This window comes from Oncorhynchus mykiss, chromosome 10 (genome assembly GCF_057628025.1).
Source record: "Oncorhynchus mykiss isolate SJ-2025 chromosome 10, ASM5762802v1, whole genome shotgun sequence".
Taxonomy (NCBI): domain Eukaryota; kingdom Metazoa; phylum Chordata; class Actinopteri; order Salmoniformes; family Salmonidae; genus Oncorhynchus; species Oncorhynchus mykiss.
In genome coordinates this window covers 54,768,812-54,791,861 of record NC_143031.1, presented here as the reverse complement: position 1 = coordinate 54,791,861, position 23,050 = coordinate 54,768,812, and the positions used below count along the sequence as shown (strand labels likewise).

General features: G+C 40.4%; 2 protein-coding genes across 3 annotated transcripts in view; one reads left to right on the top strand and one right to left on the bottom strand.

Moving 5' to 3' along the window:
• Window positions 1-16,629, top strand: part of LOC110534275 (uncharacterized protein C4orf54) — a 34,170-nt gene extending 17,541 nt beyond the window's left edge. The window contains exon 2 of one of the 2 annotated variants that reach the window (XM_090187135.1): window positions 16,255-16,629. The gene's annotated coding sequence lies outside the window, so the exon portion shown is untranslated. Of the gene's footprint in view, window positions 1-2,754; window positions 2,892-16,254 lie in introns of those variants that run through there. The other variant, XM_021619038.3, reaches the window with a different exon arrangement.
• Window positions 9,705-23,050, bottom strand: part of LOC110534276 (microsomal triglyceride transfer protein) — a 31,971-nt gene continuing 18,625 nt past the window's right edge. The window contains exons 12-17 of the mRNA XM_021619040.3: window positions 20,499-20,596; window positions 20,150-20,271; window positions 16,669-16,896; window positions 16,217-16,341; window positions 11,218-11,388; window positions 9,705-11,070 (exon numbers count right to left, since the gene is read on the bottom strand). Coding sequence (XP_021474715.2) covers window positions 10,923-11,070; window positions 11,218-11,388; window positions 16,217-16,341; window positions 16,669-16,896; window positions 20,150-20,271; window positions 20,499-20,596 — 892 coding nt within the window. The 3' untranslated portion in view covers window positions 9,705-10,922. The remainder of the gene's footprint in view (window positions 11,071-11,217; window positions 11,389-16,216; window positions 16,342-16,668; window positions 16,897-20,149; window positions 20,272-20,498; window positions 20,597-23,050) is intronic.

Sequence of the window (23,050 nt, the reverse complement as noted above, 5' to 3'; positions counted from 1 at the left end):
CGACATTTGGAAAGTTTATGACAAATTTGCTGTTTCCATCAGGCCTGTCATGACATTTTTTGTCCGGCAAGTACTTTAAGGGCATAAAAACGTTGGATGGAAACCTGGTTATTGTGACAAAATACAGTTTAAATGTTGAATATTTATTTCACACAATTTTATGAATTACGTCTACATTTAACTTAATTACATTTATGTGATATGGGTTCCTCAATATTAAATTGATCATATATGTGAATGGAGATTTCCATTGGCACTGTCCTTTGTGTATTGACATTTGTGGATATATTGAAACTCAAAATCAATTCATAATTCTTCACCTCTATGCACCCTCTCCTACCCCTTCTGTCCTCATCTTCTCTTTCACACACACACACGCACACGCACACGCACACACACACACACACACACACACACACACACACACACACACACACACACACACACACACACACACACACACACACACACACACACACACACACACACGTCGGTATTGAGACAATTGCGTGAGGGATACATGTCAGCTGGGTCAGTGGCAGGGGAGTCAGGTGGGGTTGAGTTGTAGCATTGGGCACGGCTGGGATAGCGACGGGAGAGAAAAGGTCAGGCAATGTAAAGTATTTGTTGTGCTGAGGCAGGAGGAGGACAGCTGCTGGGAGAGATCAAATGCTGGAGGGAGGGGGAGAATAGGTGGGTGAGCGAGGCTGCAGCAGGTTAAACTTTTTATAGGTCGCCCCTCTCTCCAAAAAGGGGAGGTGGAGTGGTGCTGACCTCCAGCTCTTACATAAAGGGATAATATACTTTTACTACGTTTTACTGTATCTTTTAATGGTCACACTTTACATTAAGTTGCTCTTATTCCTGTATAATAACACCACACAAAACCTCACACCAAATATTTTGACCATGTCAAAAGGGTAACACTTTATATGAAATGTTAGACCTATGTAATAACGCTGTAATTACTCAAGTAATAATGTTGTTTTATATTATAAGTTAATTTAGTAGTTGCTTTGTAATTGCATCGTCAATTATCGGTACATCTGAACATCACACCTGTGGGACAGGTACAGGATGGCAATAACAACTACCGTAGTTGCACCAGGAACGCACAATCCCTCCATCAGTGCTCAGACCGTCAGTAATAAGCTATGAGAACCTGGACTGAGGGCTTGTAAGCCTGTTGTAAGGCAGGTTCTCATCAGAAATCACCGGCAACAATGTCGCCTATGGGCACAAACCCACCGTCGTTGGACCAGACAGCAAAAAGTGCTTTTCACTGACGAGTCGCGGTTTTGTCTCACCAGGGGTGATGGTCGGATTCGCGTTCATCATCAAAGGAATGAGCGTTACACCGAGGCCTGTACTCTGGAGCGGGATCAATTTGGAGGTGATCTGGGGCGGTGTGTCACAGCATCATCAGACTGAGCTTGTTGTCATTGCAGGCAATCTCAATGCTGTGCGTTACAGGGACGACATCCTCCTCCCTCATGTGGTACCCTTTCTGCAGGCTCATCCTGACATGACCCTCCAGCATGACAATGCCACCAGCCATACTTCTCTTTCTGTGCGTGATTTCCAGCAAGACAGGAATGTCAGTGTTCTGCCATGGCCAGTGAAGAGCCCAGATCTCAGCCCCCTTTGTTCAGAGACACAATATTCAATTTCTGTTGGTCACATGTCTGTGGAAATTGTTCAGTTTATGTCTTAAATGTTGAATCTTGTTATGTTCATACGAATATTTACATGTTAAAAGTTTGCACAAGTGAAAATAAACGTAGTTGACAGTGAGTTTAGCATGAATAAATGAACCAAAATCACTTTTAAATGAAAATATGTAAATAAATCATTATTTGAACATGTTGGTAACCCGTTGTATAAAAATTATAATACTTTGTCTCAGGCCTGACAACACCCATGCCAATATATCCTCCAAACACCGGCTTCAAGGGCATTATCACTTAAATAACAGCATGCTAGTACAATGTTATTGTTGTGGCATAATCCACTACAGCAGCAACTTTTTCGGTTGCTCTGCCTGGAGTACCCTAGAAGTACCCCCTCATGTGCATTTTACCTGTAGGCCTATGGTCTCATGAGTCTTCTCAAGTACCCCCTGTAGATAGGCCAGGTCCTAGTACCCCTGGTTGGGAACCACTGTACTACAGCACGCACAATGCTCTGTGTAAAATATCTGGTTTTATCTTCATAAAGACGTCCCTAAAGCTAACATAATGGTGTCCTGTCACTTTGTCAATAGTTGAGTCAATACAATTAAATAACCTTAAAAAACCTTGTCCAAGCCAGAACAGCCCATCTCCTGTTTCTGTAGTGTGAGGTAGCTTGATGTAAGTACATCTGGACAGAATGCTAGTATATCACCGGGCCTTACCCCAAATTCATCTCCTTAATGTCAAGTGCCAAGCATGGGGTCCCATTTTCTTTTCTTTGCTATGACTCACCGGAGTTTGAACCCCAAACCAATGTCAGGGAGGACACTCTAATCACAAGGCCACTGAATTAGCCTCTGAATACAATTTCTTGACTAATTAGTATCACACAGGTATAATAGTTAATGTGAGTGTTAAATTCACTGAACCGTTGTTGCAAAAGTGGATGTGGTCAAAATATTGTGTGTGAGGTTTGCCAAGAAAACAAAAACAAATTCAAGCCTTTTCAAATTGACCCTTACCCTGATTACGTTTTATAACATGTGTCCTGACCACAATCCTTTGTTGTTTTTCTACACAGGAGTGCTTCTTGGGGAGCCTGTCCAGTGATAAGTAGATATTTCATGGTAATCTTCTCACACCCTTCTTCGCACCCAGTCCACCAAATTCCACCTGAACCCACCATGTTTCCAAGCCCAACCACCTGCCACCATCACCGCCCCACCCAACTCTATCCTGCCGGTGGTCGTTGCAGCATCTGTCTGTATCTGTAAAGCTATGCCTACTACTTGTTTGTAAGGTAGCTAATTGCTTTGTAAGACTGCTTTCGGATCTGTATTTAGATTACAGACCATCCCTTTTTGTTCAAAAGCATTTGGATTCAGGCACTGCAATATTGTGATTCAAAAGGAAATAATGACTGTTTTCCTATTAAGATTCAACCTTTTAGACACTTTATTGGGTCCACAAACCATGAATTCAGCATGTTTCCCTTCCTGTGAAGCAGGAATTCAGAACAAGATGTGTTTTGTTTCTCGCAGTTATTGTTGAAAAAATATATTGCAGCAAACACTATCATTCATCATACAGTAGCATACAATGTTTAAGCTTCTATAATTCATGGGAGAATAAGTAAAGATTTCGATTTAAATGGAAGGCCCATAAAAGTCACACGCGCGCGGGAACGTGCGCGGGTGTGATTGCCCCAACAAAAATATTTAATCAGTAGACATAATCAGTAGACAATAGACATCAGTAGACCCTATTACACCATACATTGGAAAACATTTGCATTTGCACATGGGTCAATTCCAATTTAATGCATCATATAAATTCAAAATCCAACCCATGAAGGATTTTTAACAAGGGATTTTTTTTATTCTCTGAACTGACGCGTTTCCTTTTTCTCTTGGCTGTTAGGTGACCTGTAGAAGTAGAATTATTTTTTCTCTCTCTCTCTGAACTAGCTGCACCCATTGTTTCCTAATTTTGCAGGTAATGGCCACACAGTTATTGCATTGTGTGATTTGATGTGCTTTTATTTGACATTCGTATGGCACTCTCTTTGTATGCAAATAATATGAGGATAGACTTAAGAGAAACACACTGTGTTGCCGAGAAAAGCTGGAGCCCTGGGACCTGCCACATATTTAGTGGTTGTTCAGGGTCAGACGTTGGCTATATAGTGTATTTGAGGCAAACATTTCCCAAGTAGCTTTAAGCTTAGGGGAGCCAGCTATAGTTGAGACATTTTAGGGGATAACTTCCTCTATAGGTTTTGGCTAACTTTTACACTCATGTGTAAGAGGACAATGATATGGTGCCTGTGTGCACTGTAGGTGTTTAGTAATTGTGAGGTATTATGCATTATGTGAACAGACAACAGGCTGGCGTGCTACTTCAGCGATAGAAAGATGGCATAGAAGTAGAATACAGAGAGCTCAGATACATTAGAAATGCATCAGTCAATCATTCATTCATACATAAGTATTTTTTATTTCAGTTTTCACAATGTTTTGGGTGGTTGCCTACTTGTAAACAGAAACGGGAAAGGAATTGTCTTTCCCTTTGATCCTTTTCTTAAATGGAAATTATTTCAAAAATAATGGATACTGCCAATTCATGCCCATTCTGAATACTTTTAGAATAATTCTGAATGCCAATTGTAAATAATGCTTATATTCATATTCAATCAGGACCAGGGTTGGGTTGAATTCAAATTTCAATTCAGTCATTTCAAGTTATGATTTGAAATCAAATTAAAAACACTAATCTTGTTCTTTCCTTATGAACAATTATGCAGTGCAACAATAGACGCTCATGCTTAGTGCAATGGTGCTTTCTTCATTTTTGAATATGCACACTGTAGGTTGCTGTTTTTCTCAAATTTGAACATACATACAAGGTATGTGGAGCTGCTGGTCAGTCTATGAACCTGAATTGTGTAAAAAAATATATTTGAGTTTTCCGTCCGTGACAACATACTGTATAAAAAAAGTACCCTATGAGTTGATTCCACTGTAGAAGTAAGTATAGTCACAGTACAACCCACTGGGCCATGGCTCTATAACATTTAGAAAATGTTCACCTGTTACAAAAGGATGTATTAAATTGACTTATAGTATTTCACCTTCATCATGCAAACATTTGGATTCAAACGTCAAACATGATACCTTTCAAAATGTCAAACCAAAGAAGACAATGTATTTTTTTTTTGACATATCATGTCTTGTGTTGTTGGTTTTTATGAAATGGTTCATATACTGTGGTATGTAAACTGAATTTCCTTCTTAAGGGTTTGTAATTGCTGTTGGGCACGTTTGTGCACTTGGCAGGCCAGCTAAATTATTTTATTCACCAACCAATCGCAGTGCATACTATAACAGTTGAAAATTGGTTGATGATGTTTCTTGTCCTTCAAAAGGAAATTCGTTACACATTATCCTGATGAATTGTTGAATACTAGAATGTAGTCTAATTGAATTCTGACACAAAGTAGCACATTTTTCTGAACAGTACATTCACACTACTTACAGTGCCTTCAGAAACGATTGACTTTTCCAACATTTTTGTTGTGTTACAGCCTGCATTTAAAATGGGTTAAATTTAGGTTTTGTGTCACATACAATACCCAATAATGTCAAAGTGGAATAATGTTTTTAGAAATGTTTACTATTTCTTTTTTTTCCAATTGCATGGGCTCACTCTGTGTGCAATAACAGTGTTTAACATTACTTTTTTAATGACTATATCCTCTCTGTACACCACACATACAATTTTGTGTAAGGTCCCTCAGTCGAGCAGTGAATTGGAAACACAGACCATGGAGTTTTCCCAATACCTCGCAAAGAAGGGCACCTATTGGTAGATGGGTAAAAAAAAATCTGACATTGAATATCCCTTTGAGCATGGTGAAGTTATTAATTACACTTTGGATGGTGTATCAATATACTCAGTCACTACAAAGATACAGGCTTCCTTCCTAACTCTGTTGCCGGAGAGGAAGGAAACCGGTCAGGGATTTTACCATGATGCCAATGGTGACTTTAAAACAGTTACAAGGTTGAATGGCTGTGATAGGATAAAATGGATAATCAACATTGTAGTTACTCCACAATACTAACCTAATTAACAGAGTGAAAAGAAGGAAGCCTGTACAAAATAAAAATATTCCAACAAGGCACTATACTGTAAAAAATGTGGCAAAGCAGTTCACTTTAGGTCCTGAATACAAAGTGTTATGTTTGGGGCAAATCCAATACAACACATTACTAAGTACCCCTTTCCATCTTTTCAAGCATAGTGGTGGCTGCATCGTGGTATGGGTATGCTTGTAATTGTTAAGGACTGGGGAGTTTTTCAGGATAAAAAAGAAACGTAACTGAACTAAGCAAAGGTTCAGTCTGCTTCCCACCAGACACTGGCAGATGACAATAACCTAAAACATAAAGCCAAATCTACACTGGAGTTGCTTACCAAGAAGACAGTGAATGTTCCTGACTGGCCGAGTTACAGTTTTGACTTAAATCTAGGTCAAAATTTATGGCAAGACCTCAAAATGGTTGTCTAGCAATGATTAACAACCAATTTGACAGAGCTTGAATACTTTTTTAAAGAATAATGGGAACATGTTGCACAATCCAGGTGTGGAAACTCTTAGAGGCTTACATAGAAAGACTCACAGCTGTAATTGCTGCCAAAAGTGCTTCTACAAAGTATTGACTCAGGGGTGTGAATATTTATGTAAATGAGATATTTCTTTATTTCATTTTCAATAAATTAGCAAACATTTCATGAACCATGTTTTCACTTTGTCATTAAGTGTGTAGATGGGTGAGAAAAAAAATCAATTTAATCAATTTTGAATTCTGTCTGTAACAGAAGAAAGGGTGGAATAAGTCAAGGGTTATAAATACTGTATGAAGGCACTGTGTAAATATGTGTATTTAATTTGGTAATGTTAGATGTTCTAGTCTAGCTGACTACAACAGAAATATGTCATTACACTGTCATTACCTTTATGTCTCTTCATTGTCCATTTCTGAAAAGTTACATTACATTTTAGCTCAACTTAGCTGATGTTAGCATTTCATAACTTACTGAGTTATAATTTGTCACTAACATGAACAGTCATGATTTGACATGATATATGTTAAGCTTAGTAAAAGTGATAACATAATTTAGTAAAGAACTACCCAGACACACTGTAGCATAAATTATGAGTCATTGAATAAGAAATCTCAGTTTACAGCTTCACCTAAGCACAACATCCCTCCCAAAGCCCATAAATCTACTTGCTTTCATGTTCCCTGATGCCCAATGAAAGAAACATTCTGTGTAAATGCTTGCTTTTTGAAAGATGTTGAAAAGAATGAAAGACTGATGGGGAAGTAATTTTGCGATGGGAGAAATGTACGTGAATGAATGCATGAGAAAGAACGGCGCTATTATGATTGAGTGGCTACATTAGGCTTGGTGTCTGCAAGACAGTCATACAAAAGTGACATTATGTATGTATTGTGAAAGTATTATGCTTTACGTACTTAAGATGGCGGCCTAAGAAGGAGCACGAGACCGGGAGGTCAATGCAGAGTTTGTTAGATGAAGCAGTGCCATGTTTGCACTTGCAAGGTGATGGTGATGAAATATGACAAGTAGACTGAGGTGAAAAGAACACGCTGTAGGCCCAAAAGCCTATAAGTGTTTGGAATAAATCAAATTGCAAGCTAATTAACAGTCTGTTGCGTATGTTGCTCATCATGGTTGTCTTGCTTGTGTCCATTTTTCTTTGCTAAGGTACTTCCATAACATACTGACAGTGATCAAAGCGTTTGGAATCACAGCTATCTTTAAACACACTAAGTGGTGTCCCAACCAGTGTTTTTCTGGTCAATTCGTATAATTTCTGTTTCTTTCTGCTCTACTGAATCTGCTCCTGAAAAAATGCATCCCGAGAAAAACAAGAGGAGCAAATTGATTTACTTGGAGAGACACATAAAAGTGTTGGAGTCTGCCAAAGGGTGCAAGGTTAGCTTTCTGATGGCCCTGAAACCTCACCCGGCCTGGGCTTAAGTTCAATCTGACAGTTTGCTGGTGTGTTTACATCGTTGCCATGGAGGCAGTGAGACTGGCAGACAACCCCTCGCTCCCAGCTGCTCTCTGTACTTCCTAAAGAATCTCCTATAAGGCCCTGTTGTTGTGCTTGGATGCCAACCGGGGGCTCTGATGTCACAACTGTGACACAAGGCCAGACACGATTTATTGACTCACCCCGGTCAGCAAATGGGTGCACTACTCATTCAGTGCTCCTTCACACACTCACTCACTCTCATATCATGCTGATTTCCAAATCAACCCCTGGCCCTTAATCCCTAGCCACTCCGTAGATCTGACAGGATTGGATAGGTGGAGGTGATATGGCGACATTTCCACCCAGCCAATCATAAGACAAGATGAAGTGATTTACATGATGCTTATATCTCAGATTGACAAGACTGAGTCTGTAGGGGTTAGGGGTCAATTAGGCATCCAGAATCAATGCTCTCCCTTGGATGACATACTTTGCTTATGCTAAATGCCATTAACACAAAGTGTAAAAAACATAACAGGACTTGGTTTCCCACATTTGATGTTTTTTATACTATAAATCATTACTAAAGTGCAACGTTAATAGGCTTGTGAAATTACTTTTTAACCATATCCTGTAAACATACATTGCCTTCAGAAAGTATTCCTACCTATTGACTTATTCCACATTTTGTTGTGTTAAAGCCTGAATTTCTCCCATTCTTCCTTGCAGATTTTCTCAAGCTCTGTTAACAGGGGAGCTTTGGCTGGGCCACTCAAGGACTTTCACATTCTTGTTCTGAAGCCATTCCAGCATTGCCTTGCCTGTAATCTTCCTTTGCACTCTGAGGCTGGTTCTCATTAAGGATTTGCCTGTACTTGGCTCCGTTATTTGCTCCCTCTAGCCTTGCCAGTCTCTGCCCCTGAAAAGCATCCCCATGCTTCACATTAGGGTTGGTGTTAGACGGGTGATGAGCTGTGCCTGGTTTTCTCCAGACATAGTGCTTTGCATTCAGGCCACAGCGTAGTATTTGTCTCATCAGACCACAGAATCTTTTGCCTTATGCTCGGAGTATTTCACATGCCTTTTTCACAGGAGTGGCTTCCGTTTGGCCACTCCCCCATAAAGTCCAGATTGGTGAAGTGCTGCAGAGACGGTCGTGTTTTCTGGCAGGTTCTTCCTTCTCTGCCAAAGCGCTCTCTAGTTCTGTCAGAGTTGTCATTTGGTTCTTGGTCACCTCCCTGACCAAGGTCCTTCTTGTCCGGTTGCTCAGTTTGGTCGGATGGCCAGCTCTAGGCAAAGTCTGGGTAATTTTTTCAATTTCCCAATGATGGAGACCACTGTGCTTTTGGAAACTATATACATGGTTTTCTACCCCAGATATATGCCTCATCACAATTCTATCATCTTGCAGATCTACAGACAGTTCCTTGGAGTTCATGGTATAGTTTCTGGTGGGCTCCAATCAAGTTGTAGTGACATCTCAAGTATGGTCAAAGGAAATTGGATGCATTGGAGCTCAATTTGACGTGTCAGAGCAAAGGGGCATGAATACTTATGTAGATTTGATCATTTATATTTCATTTTCAATACATTTGCAAAAATGTTTTAAAACAGGTTTTCACTTTGTCATTATGGGGTGTGTAGATGGGTGAAAGAAAAATATTTAATCCATTCTTAATTCTGTCTGTAACAACAAAATGTGGAATAAATCAAGGGGTATGAATACTTTCTGAAGGCACTATCTGTAAATATCCCTTATGTACTGTACTTCTTCCCATAACTTTCTACTATGATTGACATGCGTTAAAATTGTCAACCTGAAGAAGCCACACAGAAAATCTATTATTAACTAAAAGACATGTCAGGTAAGCCAGTGTTCTTAGCTTAACCAAGTAGGCACAACGGCCAAGTGCAGGTCAGTAATATTAGTGGGAAAGGTCAAAAGACAACCAGAATGGAAATTGTTTTTCATATCTTTTTTGAAAATAATCTTACACATACACACTAGTGTAATGCCAGAAAAGCACTGCATACTGTATGTACAATTTCTTATACACTTACAAGTCAATGGGGCATAGTGGTTCCAGTGCACTCTTTGTTGTTGGTCAAGTACAAACCTAACAAACTGATCTCAAACTACGGTACAAAAAAATATATATCAAAGGTTTAATGTAATAATTATAATATTAAGTCACATTTCTTAGGGATACAGGACCAAATTATGTAAATAGGCCCAATTACAAATGTAAATACATTCTTCATACATTTTCCTATTGATATACATGTTTAACATCCATAAATTCAAATTATAGAAATTAATTAAATAAATGAACCCTGTGTTATCTGGTCTCATGTAACAGCTCCTTCAAGCTTGTTACAGAGTGAATCAAGTAATGATTACATTGTTACGCAATTACTTTAGTGTAATTCAATCTCTGTAGCCATGGAAACCACATCCACAAACTAGAAACTGTGTAATGTGAGCATTTATGTAAATTACAGCAAATTCAACTATAGCATCAACTCACCCAAAGCTATGTACCATATTTACATAGGTGAATATGGTGTTGTATCACATAGCTATATTGGGTATATACCACATAATGTGGTACTCATCTACCCATATAAATAGATATGCAAACAAATTCATTAAGTCACCAGAGAAATTCCTGATTTGAAATAAAAACATGTTTATGTTGTAAAAAAAAAAAAGAAATCCATTTAATGTTTTTTGCCTGTGGTGCGATACAGTAGGTGTTCCTGGATAGCTTTAAAAAATAATAATAAATAACTCTCCAGACAGAATTTCAAGTAGGACTCATTAAAAGAATAACCTTATTTCACTATTGTCACACTGTAAATAACGCATTGTGTTGTGGGATCGAAAGGGAGATAAATAGTAGTAAACAGCTAACAAGTTAGCCTCTAGTTAGCAATTTTTCAGTAAACTGAACTCCGACGTAAAGCGGTGAAAAATGTTGCCCATTTTCCAATCAGATCAACAAAAAAGGCACACATTTTACAATGGTCATATCTTAACTAGCTAGCATCCATTTATCCGCCTCATACAACACACTGTTTACACTGTGACATAATAACAAAATAGAGTTGTTGATCCATAACTCTACACTCTGCAAAAGATCTTCCATCTTCTTACCGATGGATTGACCCAGAGAAGACTACCAGTCTGAGTCAAACACCCTCTTGCACATGTTGGAGTTCTCCTGGTGGAGTGGGAACTCTGAGCCAGGCAACAGCTGCTTGTGGCCCATGCGTGACACGTAGCTCTTCCCCGATGGCAGGCTCTCGTATTTTGTTAGGGACTCACTGCAATAAGGGACTATGTCAATTCATGAGCTATGTAATCAGAGACAGCTCAGAGTGGAATTATAATGAGCCATTAACTCATTCATAATTCACTGAAAATACAATGTAGAATTCACTAGGCTGCAATTGGTCTTAGCCCTGGCCTACCTGAAGGGGAAGGTGGTCTTGTCCATCTGCATGCACACCAGGAAAGGGTACTCCGAGAACTGGACCGTGGTGATAAAGTCTAGAGACGCCTCTGTCTCAAAGCTCACCTCCATCCCAGTGCGCACAAAGTCCATGTCCACGGTCACATTCCCAGTCACCACCATGGCTCCCCTGAAAATAGACACAATTACAAAAACTCATGGGTGGATGAGAATAAATTGTTCATTTTCTCAAATTAAGATTCAATTGCATTTTGCAAGTCTTTGACCAGTAAAATGCCTTTTGACTCAACATAAAATGAACAGGTGGTGACTGATGGTAGACAGAGGTCTGTCTGTCTGTCTGTCTGTCTGTCTGTCTGTCTGTCTAAGCATGCCTTGGCAAAGATGTTTGTTCTGTTCCTATAGATAGCCTGCTGGTCTATTATCAGAGGAGAGGAGGTACATTACGACTGCCCCTGATCCATACACCTGCCTCTGCCATTCCCCTCGTTGACTTTGACCCAACACAGAATGCCACCTAAAATGCCATTGCAAAACAAAGACCAAGAAAGCAGCAGAAGTCTATCTACAGTATCTGGATCAGTGTTCCACGTTTAGGAAGTCATGAATCGAGCAAATGTCATTTCTTCAACTAGTATATTTGAAGGAACAATCCCAATGGCACTAAGATCAGACCAACCAAATCAGATCTTGGGTAACATAATTTTGACTAGACAAAACAACTTGACATTGTCGAGACAAGACCATTAGGCTCAAATAGGTGATTCAAGCACTGGAATTAAATGCCTCATGGTAGGATTGCTGATCTATGATCAGTTTTGCCTTTTTGAATAAGATTACAACATGGACAGAGGAGACCTGATCCTAGTCTGAGATGCTTTGGGGGGAATTCCGACCAGAGTTAAGCATGTTTAAATGGAACCTAATTCCCCTTTATGCACTTTCCTCTCTATGAGTGTTCCAACCTTTAAATGAGGATTAGCATTAGAATAGCATGCTATTCACCCGTTATTCGTTATTCGTTTGAGATCAAAGAAATGAAGGTGTGGCGGAGGTGTGTCTACACTGTATTCTGACCTTTACTCCCTCATAATTCCACCACCTTTATACGCGATGAAATGATGAATAAGGTTGAGGAATCTGTCGGTTCCATGTGGAACATCTAATTAATTTTTTCAGAAAGAATTAACACCATTGTCCATGCAATGGAGCTAAGTAAATTAGTAAACCATTTGGATAAGTGGATTGTAAATATAATTTACAATTGTTTTTGATATATTTTACCTTATGAATGCTGGAGACAAATGCAAAACCAGTCATATGGCAGCAAACTGAAGCATATCAACATATCACCTTTCCCCAGTGAAGTTGATGAAATGCTGGCCTTAAACTTAGGATGAAATTTGGAGACCTAGCTATAGGCTTCTGTAGCCATGAGCAAATGGCAGTATAGTGCCAAACCTACTGAGTTGATTTATGATTTCAAGAATGTTTCAATTATAATATACCTTTCACTGTATTTTTTACAATTTGTATTGTGTAAAATATTAGCCACTATCGGTAGCCACCATCAGATATACCTACATACATTTATAACGGTCACTGACTTTAGTATTAGTTTTCTTACCTTTTGTATCATTCCATTACATCGTTAGTTTACCCATCTTTTCTGTGTCACATTAGCGTGGCTGTTCCTGAGGACCGCTGGCAATAGTGGATCATTTACATAAATAAGAATTTGTTCTTAACTGACTTGCCTAGTTAAATAAATATATTAAGCTAACATATTACAAGTTGTGCAATAATTTGGGACATGTAGCCTATTTTAATCATTCTGGAACGCAAACCAGCAGTTAAAACCTGGAGCTTGGCTCACGATGACTGGACCGTCTTCATCACAGTTCCATGATTAGTGAGAATTATTAGGGTAGATTTTTACAACTACTGTTCAACCCCAATTCTACACTTATCTCACCTTCCAATATTTCAGGGATTTAACAATTGAATATGCCAACTTTCAGGATGAATCACCAATATATTTTGTGCATAACAGACTCTTCAAACCATTTTTTTTGTATTATTCATAAATACTTTCCTAACCCTAAGTGATATACAAGATCAGAGTATTTCTTTCATCAACCAATTGGTGCTGAAAAGGACACGAATATGAGTGTATTTACATGGTTTTCTTTCATTGATCCCTAATACTCTGAACCGATCTCGCCATATATTCTACTGAGTCTGTCGAGAAAATTCTAATTAAAAAAGCTACACCAAATTTAAAGGGATGGCTTTAGATAAATGTACTGAAAAACCTATTGAATGAAAACTCCAAGATAAAATCTGTTGGCCAGCGGGAGTGTTCAAATTGATTCGGCGCACAAAAGGGAACCAAGCCTACAAAGCCTGTTTACACACCAGGTAAGTCTGAATACCAACATCTGAGAAGTGCGTAGGAAAGGCGTGCGAAGGAAAAGGTGTACATTTACTAAAATCCGGCCCTTTATGAATATGGTCCCTGATTCCTGTAAAGCCTTGGAACTGTAAAGCACCCATCTAGATTCTAACAATTCCATCTCCATTTTAATCACTGGATGATGTCACACATTTATCTACTTGATCAGTTAGGGCGAGTGATGAGCTCTACAGCAGTCTCACAACTCAATCGCTGGTTGAAAACTGTTTTCTGTCCCTCCCAAAAGATAGAATTTGTAGATATTTGGCCCTCTTTCTGGGACTCACCCTCAAACAGGACCAAGACTGGCCTGCTGAGGAGTGACGAACTCCATCCTAGCTGGAGGGGTGCTTAAGCATGATGAATTTACCGTCTTAAATGAGGCCTCACCTCCTGGTTACACCTAGTGACCATATCCCCCGCGCATCCCGCAAAGGCAGAGGTGTTCCTAACATTTACGACAGCACATTTCATGGGAAAGTCCACAGACCCACTCCGAAAGGCTTTTGGAGCCATCATCGACTCAGTGGGTTTTGTCCAACATGTCTCCGGACCTACTCGCTGCCACAGATCATGATCATTAGAAAGCAAATGACAGACTCCTATTTAAATCTGCGTATTTCTCCAAAGCTTAGTTGTCCTGAGTCTGCAAAACAATGCCAGGACCTAAGATCAAGGGAGACACTCAAGTTTTTGAATCCTATATCTCTTGGCCTCTAAACCTTCAAGCTGCATACTGGACCCTATTCCAACTAAACTACTGAAAGAGCAGCTTCCTGTACTTGGCCTTCTCCTATTTTGAACATAACAAGCGCATCCCTACATACCTACACGTACGCTACGGTCACAAGATGCAGACCTCCTTACTGTCCTAGAATTTCTAAGCAAACAGCTAGAGGCAGGGCTTTCTCATATAGAGCTCCATTTTTATGGAATGGTCTGCCTATCCATGTGAGAGACGTAGACTCGGTCTCGACTTTAAGTGTTTATTGAAGATTCATCTCTTCAGTAGGTACTATGATTGACTGTAGTCTGGCCCAGGGGTGTGAAGGTGAACAGAAAGGCACTGGAGCGACGAACCGCCCTTGCTGTCTCTGCCTGGCCGGTTCCCCTCTCTCCACTGGGATTCTCTGCCTCAAACCCTATTATGGGGGCTGAGTCACTGGCTTAATGGTGCACTTCCATGAATCAATTGAGTGGGTTGAGTCACTGATGTGATCTTCCTGTCCGGGTTGGCGCCCCCCTCGCGTTCGTGCCATGGCTGAGATCTTCGTGGGCTATACACGGCCTTGTCTCAGGGTAGTAGGTTGGTGGTTGAAGATATCCCTCTAGTGGTGTGGGGGCTGTGCTTTGGCAAAGTGGGTGGGGTTATATCCTGCCTGTTTGGCCCTGTCCGGGAGTATCGTCAGACAGGGCTACAGTGTCTCCCGACTGCTCCTGTCTCAGCCTCCAGTATTTATGCTGCAATAGTTTGTGTGTCGGGAGGCTAGGATCAGTCTTATATCTGGAGTATTTCTCCTGTCTCATCCGGTGTCCTGTGTGAATTTATGTATTCCCTCTTTCCTCTCCTCCTGGCTAGTTTCAACTGTTCTGCCTGCGGCTATGGAACCCTGACCTGTTCACTGGATGTGCTACCTTGTCCCGGACCTGCTGTTTTGGACTCTCTCTCTACTGCTGAATGGTCGGCTATGAAAAGCCAACTTACATTTACTCCTGAGGTGCTGTCCTGTTGCACCCTCTACAACCACTGATTATCATTATCTGACCCTGCTGGTCATCTATGAACATTTGAACATCTTGGCCATATACTGTTATAATCTCCACCCGGCACAGCCAGAAGAGGACTGGCCACCCCTCAGAGCCTGGTTCCTCTCTAGGTTTCTCCCTCGGTTCTGACCTTTCTAGGGAGTTTTTCCTAGCCACCGTTATTCTTCATATGCATTGCCTGCTGTTTGTGGTTTTAGGCTGGGTTTCTGTACAGCACTTTGTGACATTTCCTGATGTAAAAATGGCTTCATAAATACATTTGATTGATTGATATTCTCTGGTTGAAATGGCTATTGTGTTTGCATTAACAGGAAGCATCAATCAGTCAACTACTCTAATCTAGAGCTGAATGAAATGTCACCTTCACATATATCTGATGAGACAAGAATAGTCACATCACTATTCGCGAACATGCTCTATGAATCAGTGTATGAAATGAATCAGTCATCATTTTTAGATCAACCCTTAACGTCAATCCTCACCATTGTCAATCATGTATTACCAATTGAGTTTGTAAATGTTGAGCATGTCGGCTTAAGCATAACTTACCTTTAAAATTCAGTTGTTCTATAACACGCATTGGATTGAATTTTGGCCTATTTCTCTAATCTGAGCCCACCAAAAACCTTTTGTCATTATCGTTCGATGATTATTAAAAACTATCCAATGATAAGCATGACTGAGTACAATCAGGCAACATATGAGAAGAATGATCAAATTGAAAAAGTGTTTCTGTTATCATCCTGCCCATCACTATTGAACCCAGGTTCCCTACCTGTTGTTGACGCTGGTCTTTGACTCCCTGTACCACAGGCTGACCTCCATGCCTCCTGAGATGTCGATGGCCAAGCCACCCTGGAACTCGGCATTGGCCTTCAGCCCAGACTGAAGCTGGATGACCTGAAAGAGAGAATGAGAAAACAGGAGTAAAATCACAATAGCTGCTTGCCCGTCCGGGCCAGTGAGTGCTAGTGTCAGAATGGTTTGAAACCAAGTGGCTGAAGAAGGCACTGACAACTAAAATGTGGCCTAGGCGGATACCAACACCTATAATAGTTTAATTGAGTCTATATGAAGAAAATTGTTAAAAATGTCTGAGATATCAGCGACTTTATATGATACAGTAGAACATTTTATTTGTGGGGTGTCATTAAAAAAATACACTCTAAATAAAGTTTGATTGATCGATTGACTGATTGGTTGATTAATTGATTTAAGGATGCCAACCTGAGAGTGGTCAGTGAGCAGGATCAGGCCCTTTACCACGTTCATGGGCTCGCCGGACATGGAGAACATCTTGGACATGAGGTCACTGTAGCCCTTGAAGAAGGTCACAGGCCGTAGCTGGACGTCGAAAAGCAGAGCCGACATCCCAGCGAAGGACTCCAGGTCCTCCTCGCCTTCGTCCGGCTTGGCCGCGATCAGGGACTCCATGCCTTGGGCCTCAATTGCCACCTGGACAGCGAGAGATCAAATATGGCAGTCAGATCCTAACTGTCAACAAGTCGGCACTGGTTCATCTTCCTTAGTTGAGTAAAGCAAGTCATTCTAAGGTGAAGTTGCCCCTAAATACTGATCTTGGATCAGTTTAGCCTGTTCTCCAATAAAATAAGCTGTACCTACGGCAAACTTAACCTAAGAGCGTGCAAAATCTTAGCTTCTGCTCTTCTACATGATTAGATGTACAGTGGGTATCATAAGTATTCACCCCCTTTGGATTTCTTCACATTTTATTGTGTTTTTACAAAGGTTTCTTTTTTTTGTTGTTGCCAATGATCTACAGAAAATACTCTAATGTCAAAGTGAAAGAAAGAATTATATATATTTTTTTACAAATTATTTGAACATAAAACACTTATGTTCCTTCGATAAGTATTCACCTCTGAGTCAATACATGTTAGAATCACTCCTTTGGCAGCTGTGAGTCTCTAAGAGCATTGCACACCAATATTTGCCCATTATTCTTTTTAAAATTATTCAAACTCTGTCAAGATGTTGGGGATAATGGCTTGACAGCAATGTTCACGTCTTGCCATAGATTTTCAAGCAGATTCAAGTCAAAACTGTAGCTTGGCGACTCAGGAACATTCACTGTCTTCTTGGTAAGCAACTCCAATGTAGATTTGGCCTTGTGTTGTAGGTTATTGTCCTTTTGAAAGATAAATTCCTCTTGCAGTGTTTGGTGTAAAGCAGACTGAAGCAGATTTTCCTCTAGGATTTTGCCTGTCCTTAGCACCATTGCTTTTCTTTTTATCCTAAAAACCTTCACAGTATTTGCCGATGTCAAGCATACCCATACCATGATGCAGCCACCACCATGCTTGAAAATGAGACAGTTACTCAGTGATGTGTTTTGTTTTCCCCATACATTAAGGCTTTGCAGTTAGGCCAAAAAAGTGTATTCCTTTGCAGTTTTTTTGCAGTATTACTTTAGTGCCTTGTTGCATACAGGATGCATGTTTTGGAATATTTACATTCCAAAAAGAATAAAAAACGTCAGACACGGCATTTTCCTAGAGGGAAACCTGGTTTGAGGGGGAAACCTTTCCACCAGACACTGGAAGATGGAATTCACCTTTCAGCAGGACAATAACCTAAAACACTTAAAAAGATCAAATCTCCAATGGAGTTGCTAACCAAAAAGATAGTGAATGTTCCTGAGTGGCTAAGTTACGTTTGGACTTAAATCTGCTTCAAAATCTAATGGCAAGAGCTGAAAATGGTTGTCTAGCAATGATCAACAACCAACATGAATTTTGAAAATAATAAATTGGAAAATGTTGTACAATCCACGTGTGGAAAGCTCTTCGAGACTTATCCAGAAAGACCCACAGCTGTAATCACTGCCAAAGGTGATTCTAATGTGTACTGACTCAGGGGGTTGAATACTTATCTAATAAAGATATATTAGTGTTTTATTATTCATATTATTTCTTTGTTTACAAATGTTAGAATCCCCCTTCCCCCCACTTTGACAGTCTTTTGTAGATCATTGACAAAAAATTACAATTAGGCCTCCCGGGTGGCGAGATTCTGGGTTTGAGCCTGGGAGGCCCATGCGGCACACAATTGGCCCAGCTTCGTCCGGGTTAGGGAGGGTTTGGCCGGCAGGGATATCCTTGTCTCATTGCGCACTAGCGACTCCTGTGGCAGGCCGGGCGCAGTGCACGCTGACCAGGTCGCCAGGTGTACGGTGTTTCCTCTGACACATTGGTGCGGCTGGCTTCTGGGTCGGATGGGCATTGTGTCAAAAAGCAGTGCGGCTTGGTTAGGTTGACGCATGGCTCTCGACCTTAGCCTCTCCCGAGTCCGTATGGGAGTTACAACGATGAGACAAGACTAACTACTACCAATTGGATACCACAAAATTGGGGAGAAAAAAGGGGGTAAAAAAATCCCACTTTGTAACAACAAAATGCGGAAAAAGTCAAGGGATCTCCATATCCGGCTTCTTCACCTGCGGGATTGTCTAAGACCAGCCACCCGGACAGCTGATGAAACTGGGAAGTATTTCTGTCTGTAATAAAGCCCTTTTGTGGGGAAAAAAAGTATTCTGATTGGCTCCCCAGTGGGTGGGCCTATGCCCTCCCAGGCCCACCCATGGCTGGGCACCTTATTCAATCATGTGAAATCCATAGATTAGAGCCTAACAGACATATTTCAATTGACTGATTTCCTTATATGAACTGTAAAATTGTTGAAATTGTTGAAAATTGTGACATGTTGAGTTGATATTTTTGTTCAGTATAGTTATCGCTAGATACCTGGCTAATAGCCAGCCCTTGAGATACCTAGTTGACTGAAATATCTGTGACTATTTACCAGTTGTACACTATTCTCCAAGTGTCAGGGGGTTTTTGTTTGGGGGATATCTGTTGACACGGCAGGAGACGAGGGATGTTTAGAAAATTCTGACTGTCAATGGCATCTCTCTGCTACTTGCTACTGTAGGTCTCTGGTGAGCTAATTTGTTTCACCTTTCTATGTCCTGGGCGGAGTTTCCCGTACAGAGTAGTGAATTAATGCGCTGCAAACAAGCCAATTCCGGGGGAAAAGGCAAACATAACAAGCATACATGAATTACTCATGATTCCACTCGTTCGCAGAGGTAGGCATGATTAGCACTCAGATCAAGAAGCCTCCTGAGCATCGATCAATGCTGGGAACGCAATAATAAATGGGTAAACGATAATTAACTGAATAAAAAGGTGCGTAAACGCTATTTCACAAATAAACAAGGTACGTAAATGGTGTTTACCCTCCACCTGGTTAGGTCTGGCAAACCCCATTCATAAACATCAATATCTTGCCAGGAATAATTATTCTTTATAATAGCTACATTTGCCCGGCATTTTAGCTATCAAATTAACCTTTGGCTGCGCCTAATCAGTCAGTTCTGTAGCTGCCTGGCGACAGTGTGGGTGGAATGAGTGAGCTCGCCTGGCAACCAGTCTGCATGGAAATTAGATCATATCTCATATTAACATATTTTATATTTCCTGTTCTCTTCTCGTTTTAATTCAAGTATTTTCAACTACAAACTTGAGAAAATGTCTGATTTAAGGTATTCCAGTACTTGAATTTCAGAGTGCCAAACTCAAGTACTTTAAGCACCTCAAACACCTTGTGAGAACCCTGGAATACTTTATGAAGGCACTGTAAATATAATCATTTCTTCATTATCAATTCACAAATTCATTCTCATCACCTGGAGGCCATGTAGCAGGGCGCCATTACTGGCTCCGTAGATGTTCATGTTGCTCCTCCTGAGGACCCCAGAGCCAGAGTACAGAATGTCCAGACTGTAGGTGGTAGTGGCATCAGCGGTACCTGCAGGAAGTTGATTTAGTTATAAACATAATTATACAGTACATAAAATGGAACCTGTGACTGTGTCTCATGGCAGCAATGACTAATAAACAAGACTATGAACTTGATACATATATGATTATATCACATAGCTGTATTGATTATTCTTTAAAATGTACAAAAAAAATCCTTAATGTGGAAAGTATTTTTTTCATTTTTTCAGGAGAAAGGTGGAGAGGGCCACTTACGTGCCATGAAGCCAGAGAAAGCAGAGGATGACCCAACCTTGGAGAAGCGGTCATAGTTGTGGGAGATCATGTCCTTCATGGCTTGCCGTAGAATTTTGCTGGAAATTGTAGCGACCAATAGAAATGAAATGAAATGTGTCATTTCGGAGTCACTTTTATTGTAAATAAGAATATAATACTTCTACATTAATGTGGATGCTAGCATGATTACGGATAATTCTGAATGAATTATAATGATGAGTGAGAAAGTTAGAGGCATAAATATCATACCTCCCAAAAATGCTAACCTCCCCTTTTATTGTAATGGTGAGCGGTTATGTCTTTGGGGTATGATATTTGTGCGTCCATAACTAACTCACTCATCATTATTCACGATTCATTCAAGATTATGCGTAATCACGCTAGAATCTACATTAACGTAGAAGTGTTTAGAAACATATTGTATTCTTATTTAAAAGTGACTTCAAAAATGACAAAAATACATTATTTACCCATATCTATTGGGCACAAAATAATATGAAACATCCAGCAAAATGTATCCAACATGTTTGTAGAGTCACAAGCTTGATGCAATCATTGTGTGCTAGGGATATGGGACCAAATACTGGTCATGTTGACTCCAATGTCCATCACAGTTGTGTAAAGTTGACTGGTGGACCATTTGTGCTAGGAATATGCTAGGAATATGGGACCAAATACTAAACTTTTGACTACTTCAATACACAAGACAACAATAAGCAACAAACATTGGCACACAAACACGCATACACAAACACACTATACATGGATTTAGTACTGTAGATACAGTGGGGCAAAAAAGTATTTAGTCAACCACCAATTGTGCAAGTTCTCCCACTTAAAAATATGAGAGAGGCCTGTAATTTTCATAGGTACACTTCAACTATGACAGACAAAATGAGAAAAAAAATCCAGAAAATCACATTGTAGGTGTTTTAATGAATTTATTTGCAAATTATGGTGGAAAATAAATATTTGGTCACCTACAAACAAGCAAGATTTCTGGCTCTCACAGGCCTCTTTAAGAGGCTCCTCTGTCCTCCACTCGTTACCTGTATTAATGGCAGCTGTTTGAACTTGTTATCAGTATAAAAGACACCTGTCCACAACCTCAAACAGTCACACTCCAAACTCCACTATGGCCAAGACCAAAGAGCTGTCATAGGACACCAGAAACAAAAAATTGTAGACCTGCACCCGGCTGGGAAGACTGAATCTGCAATAGGTAAGCAGCTTGGTTTGAAGAAATCAACTGTGGGAGCAATTATTAGGAAATGGAAGACATCAAGACCACTGATAATCTCCCTCGATCTGGGGCTCCATGCAAGATCTCACCCCATGGGGTCAAAATGATCACAAGAACGGTGAGCAAAAATCCCAGAACCATACGGGGACCTAGTGAATGACCTGCAGAGAGCTGGGACCAAAGTAACAAAGCCTACCATCAGTAACACACTACGCCGCCAGGGACTCAAATCCTGTAGTGCCAGACGCGTTCCCCTGCTTAAGCCAGGCCGGTCTGAAGTTTGCTAGAGAGCATTTGGATGATCCAGAAGAAGATTGGGAGAATGTCATATGGTCAGATGAAACCAAAATATAACTTTTTGGTAAAAACCCAACTCGTCGTGTTTGGAGGACAAAGAATGCTGAGTTGCATCCAAAGAACACCATACCTACTGTGAAGCATGGGGGTGGAAACATCATGCTTTGGGGCTGTTTTTCTGCAAAGGGACCAGGACGACTGATCCGTGTAAAGGAATGAATGAAAGGGCCATGTATCGTGAGATTTTGAGTGAAAACCTCCTTCCATCAGTAAGGGCATTGAAGATGAAATGTGGCTGGGTTTTTCAGCATGACAATGATCCCAAACACACCACCCGGGCAACGAAGGAGTGGCTTCGTAAGAAGCATTTCAAGGTCCTGGAGTGGCCTAGCCAGTCTCCAGATCTCAACCCCATAGAAAATCTTTGGAGGGAGTTGGAAGTCCGTGTTGCCCAGCAACAGCCCCAAAACATCCCTGCTCTAGAGGAGATCTGCATGGAGGAATGAGCCAAAATACCAGCAACAGTGTGTGAAAACCTTGTGAAGACTTACAGAAAACGTTTGACCTCTGTCATTGCCAACAAAGGCTATTAAACAAAGTATTGAGATAAACTCTTGTTATTGACCAAATACTTATTTTCCACCATAATTTGCAAATAAATTCATTAAAAATCCTACAATGTGATTTTCTGGATTTTGTCTGTCATTTGAAGTGTACCTATGATGAAAATTACAGGCCTCTCTCATCCTTTTAAGTGGGAGAACTTGCACATTTGGTGGCTGACTAAATACTTTTTTGCCCCACTGTAGTTGTCAGACAGTCATAAATACCTCTTCCCCCCTTTTTTCTCTCTCTACCCTACTGATGTTACATTTGCAAACAACTTAGTTAACATAGAAATTCTGGGAACATCAGAAGGTGGGGGGAAATGAACTATATTATGGTATTCCGACCAATTGAATATATGCAATGGTACTTAATGAATATGATG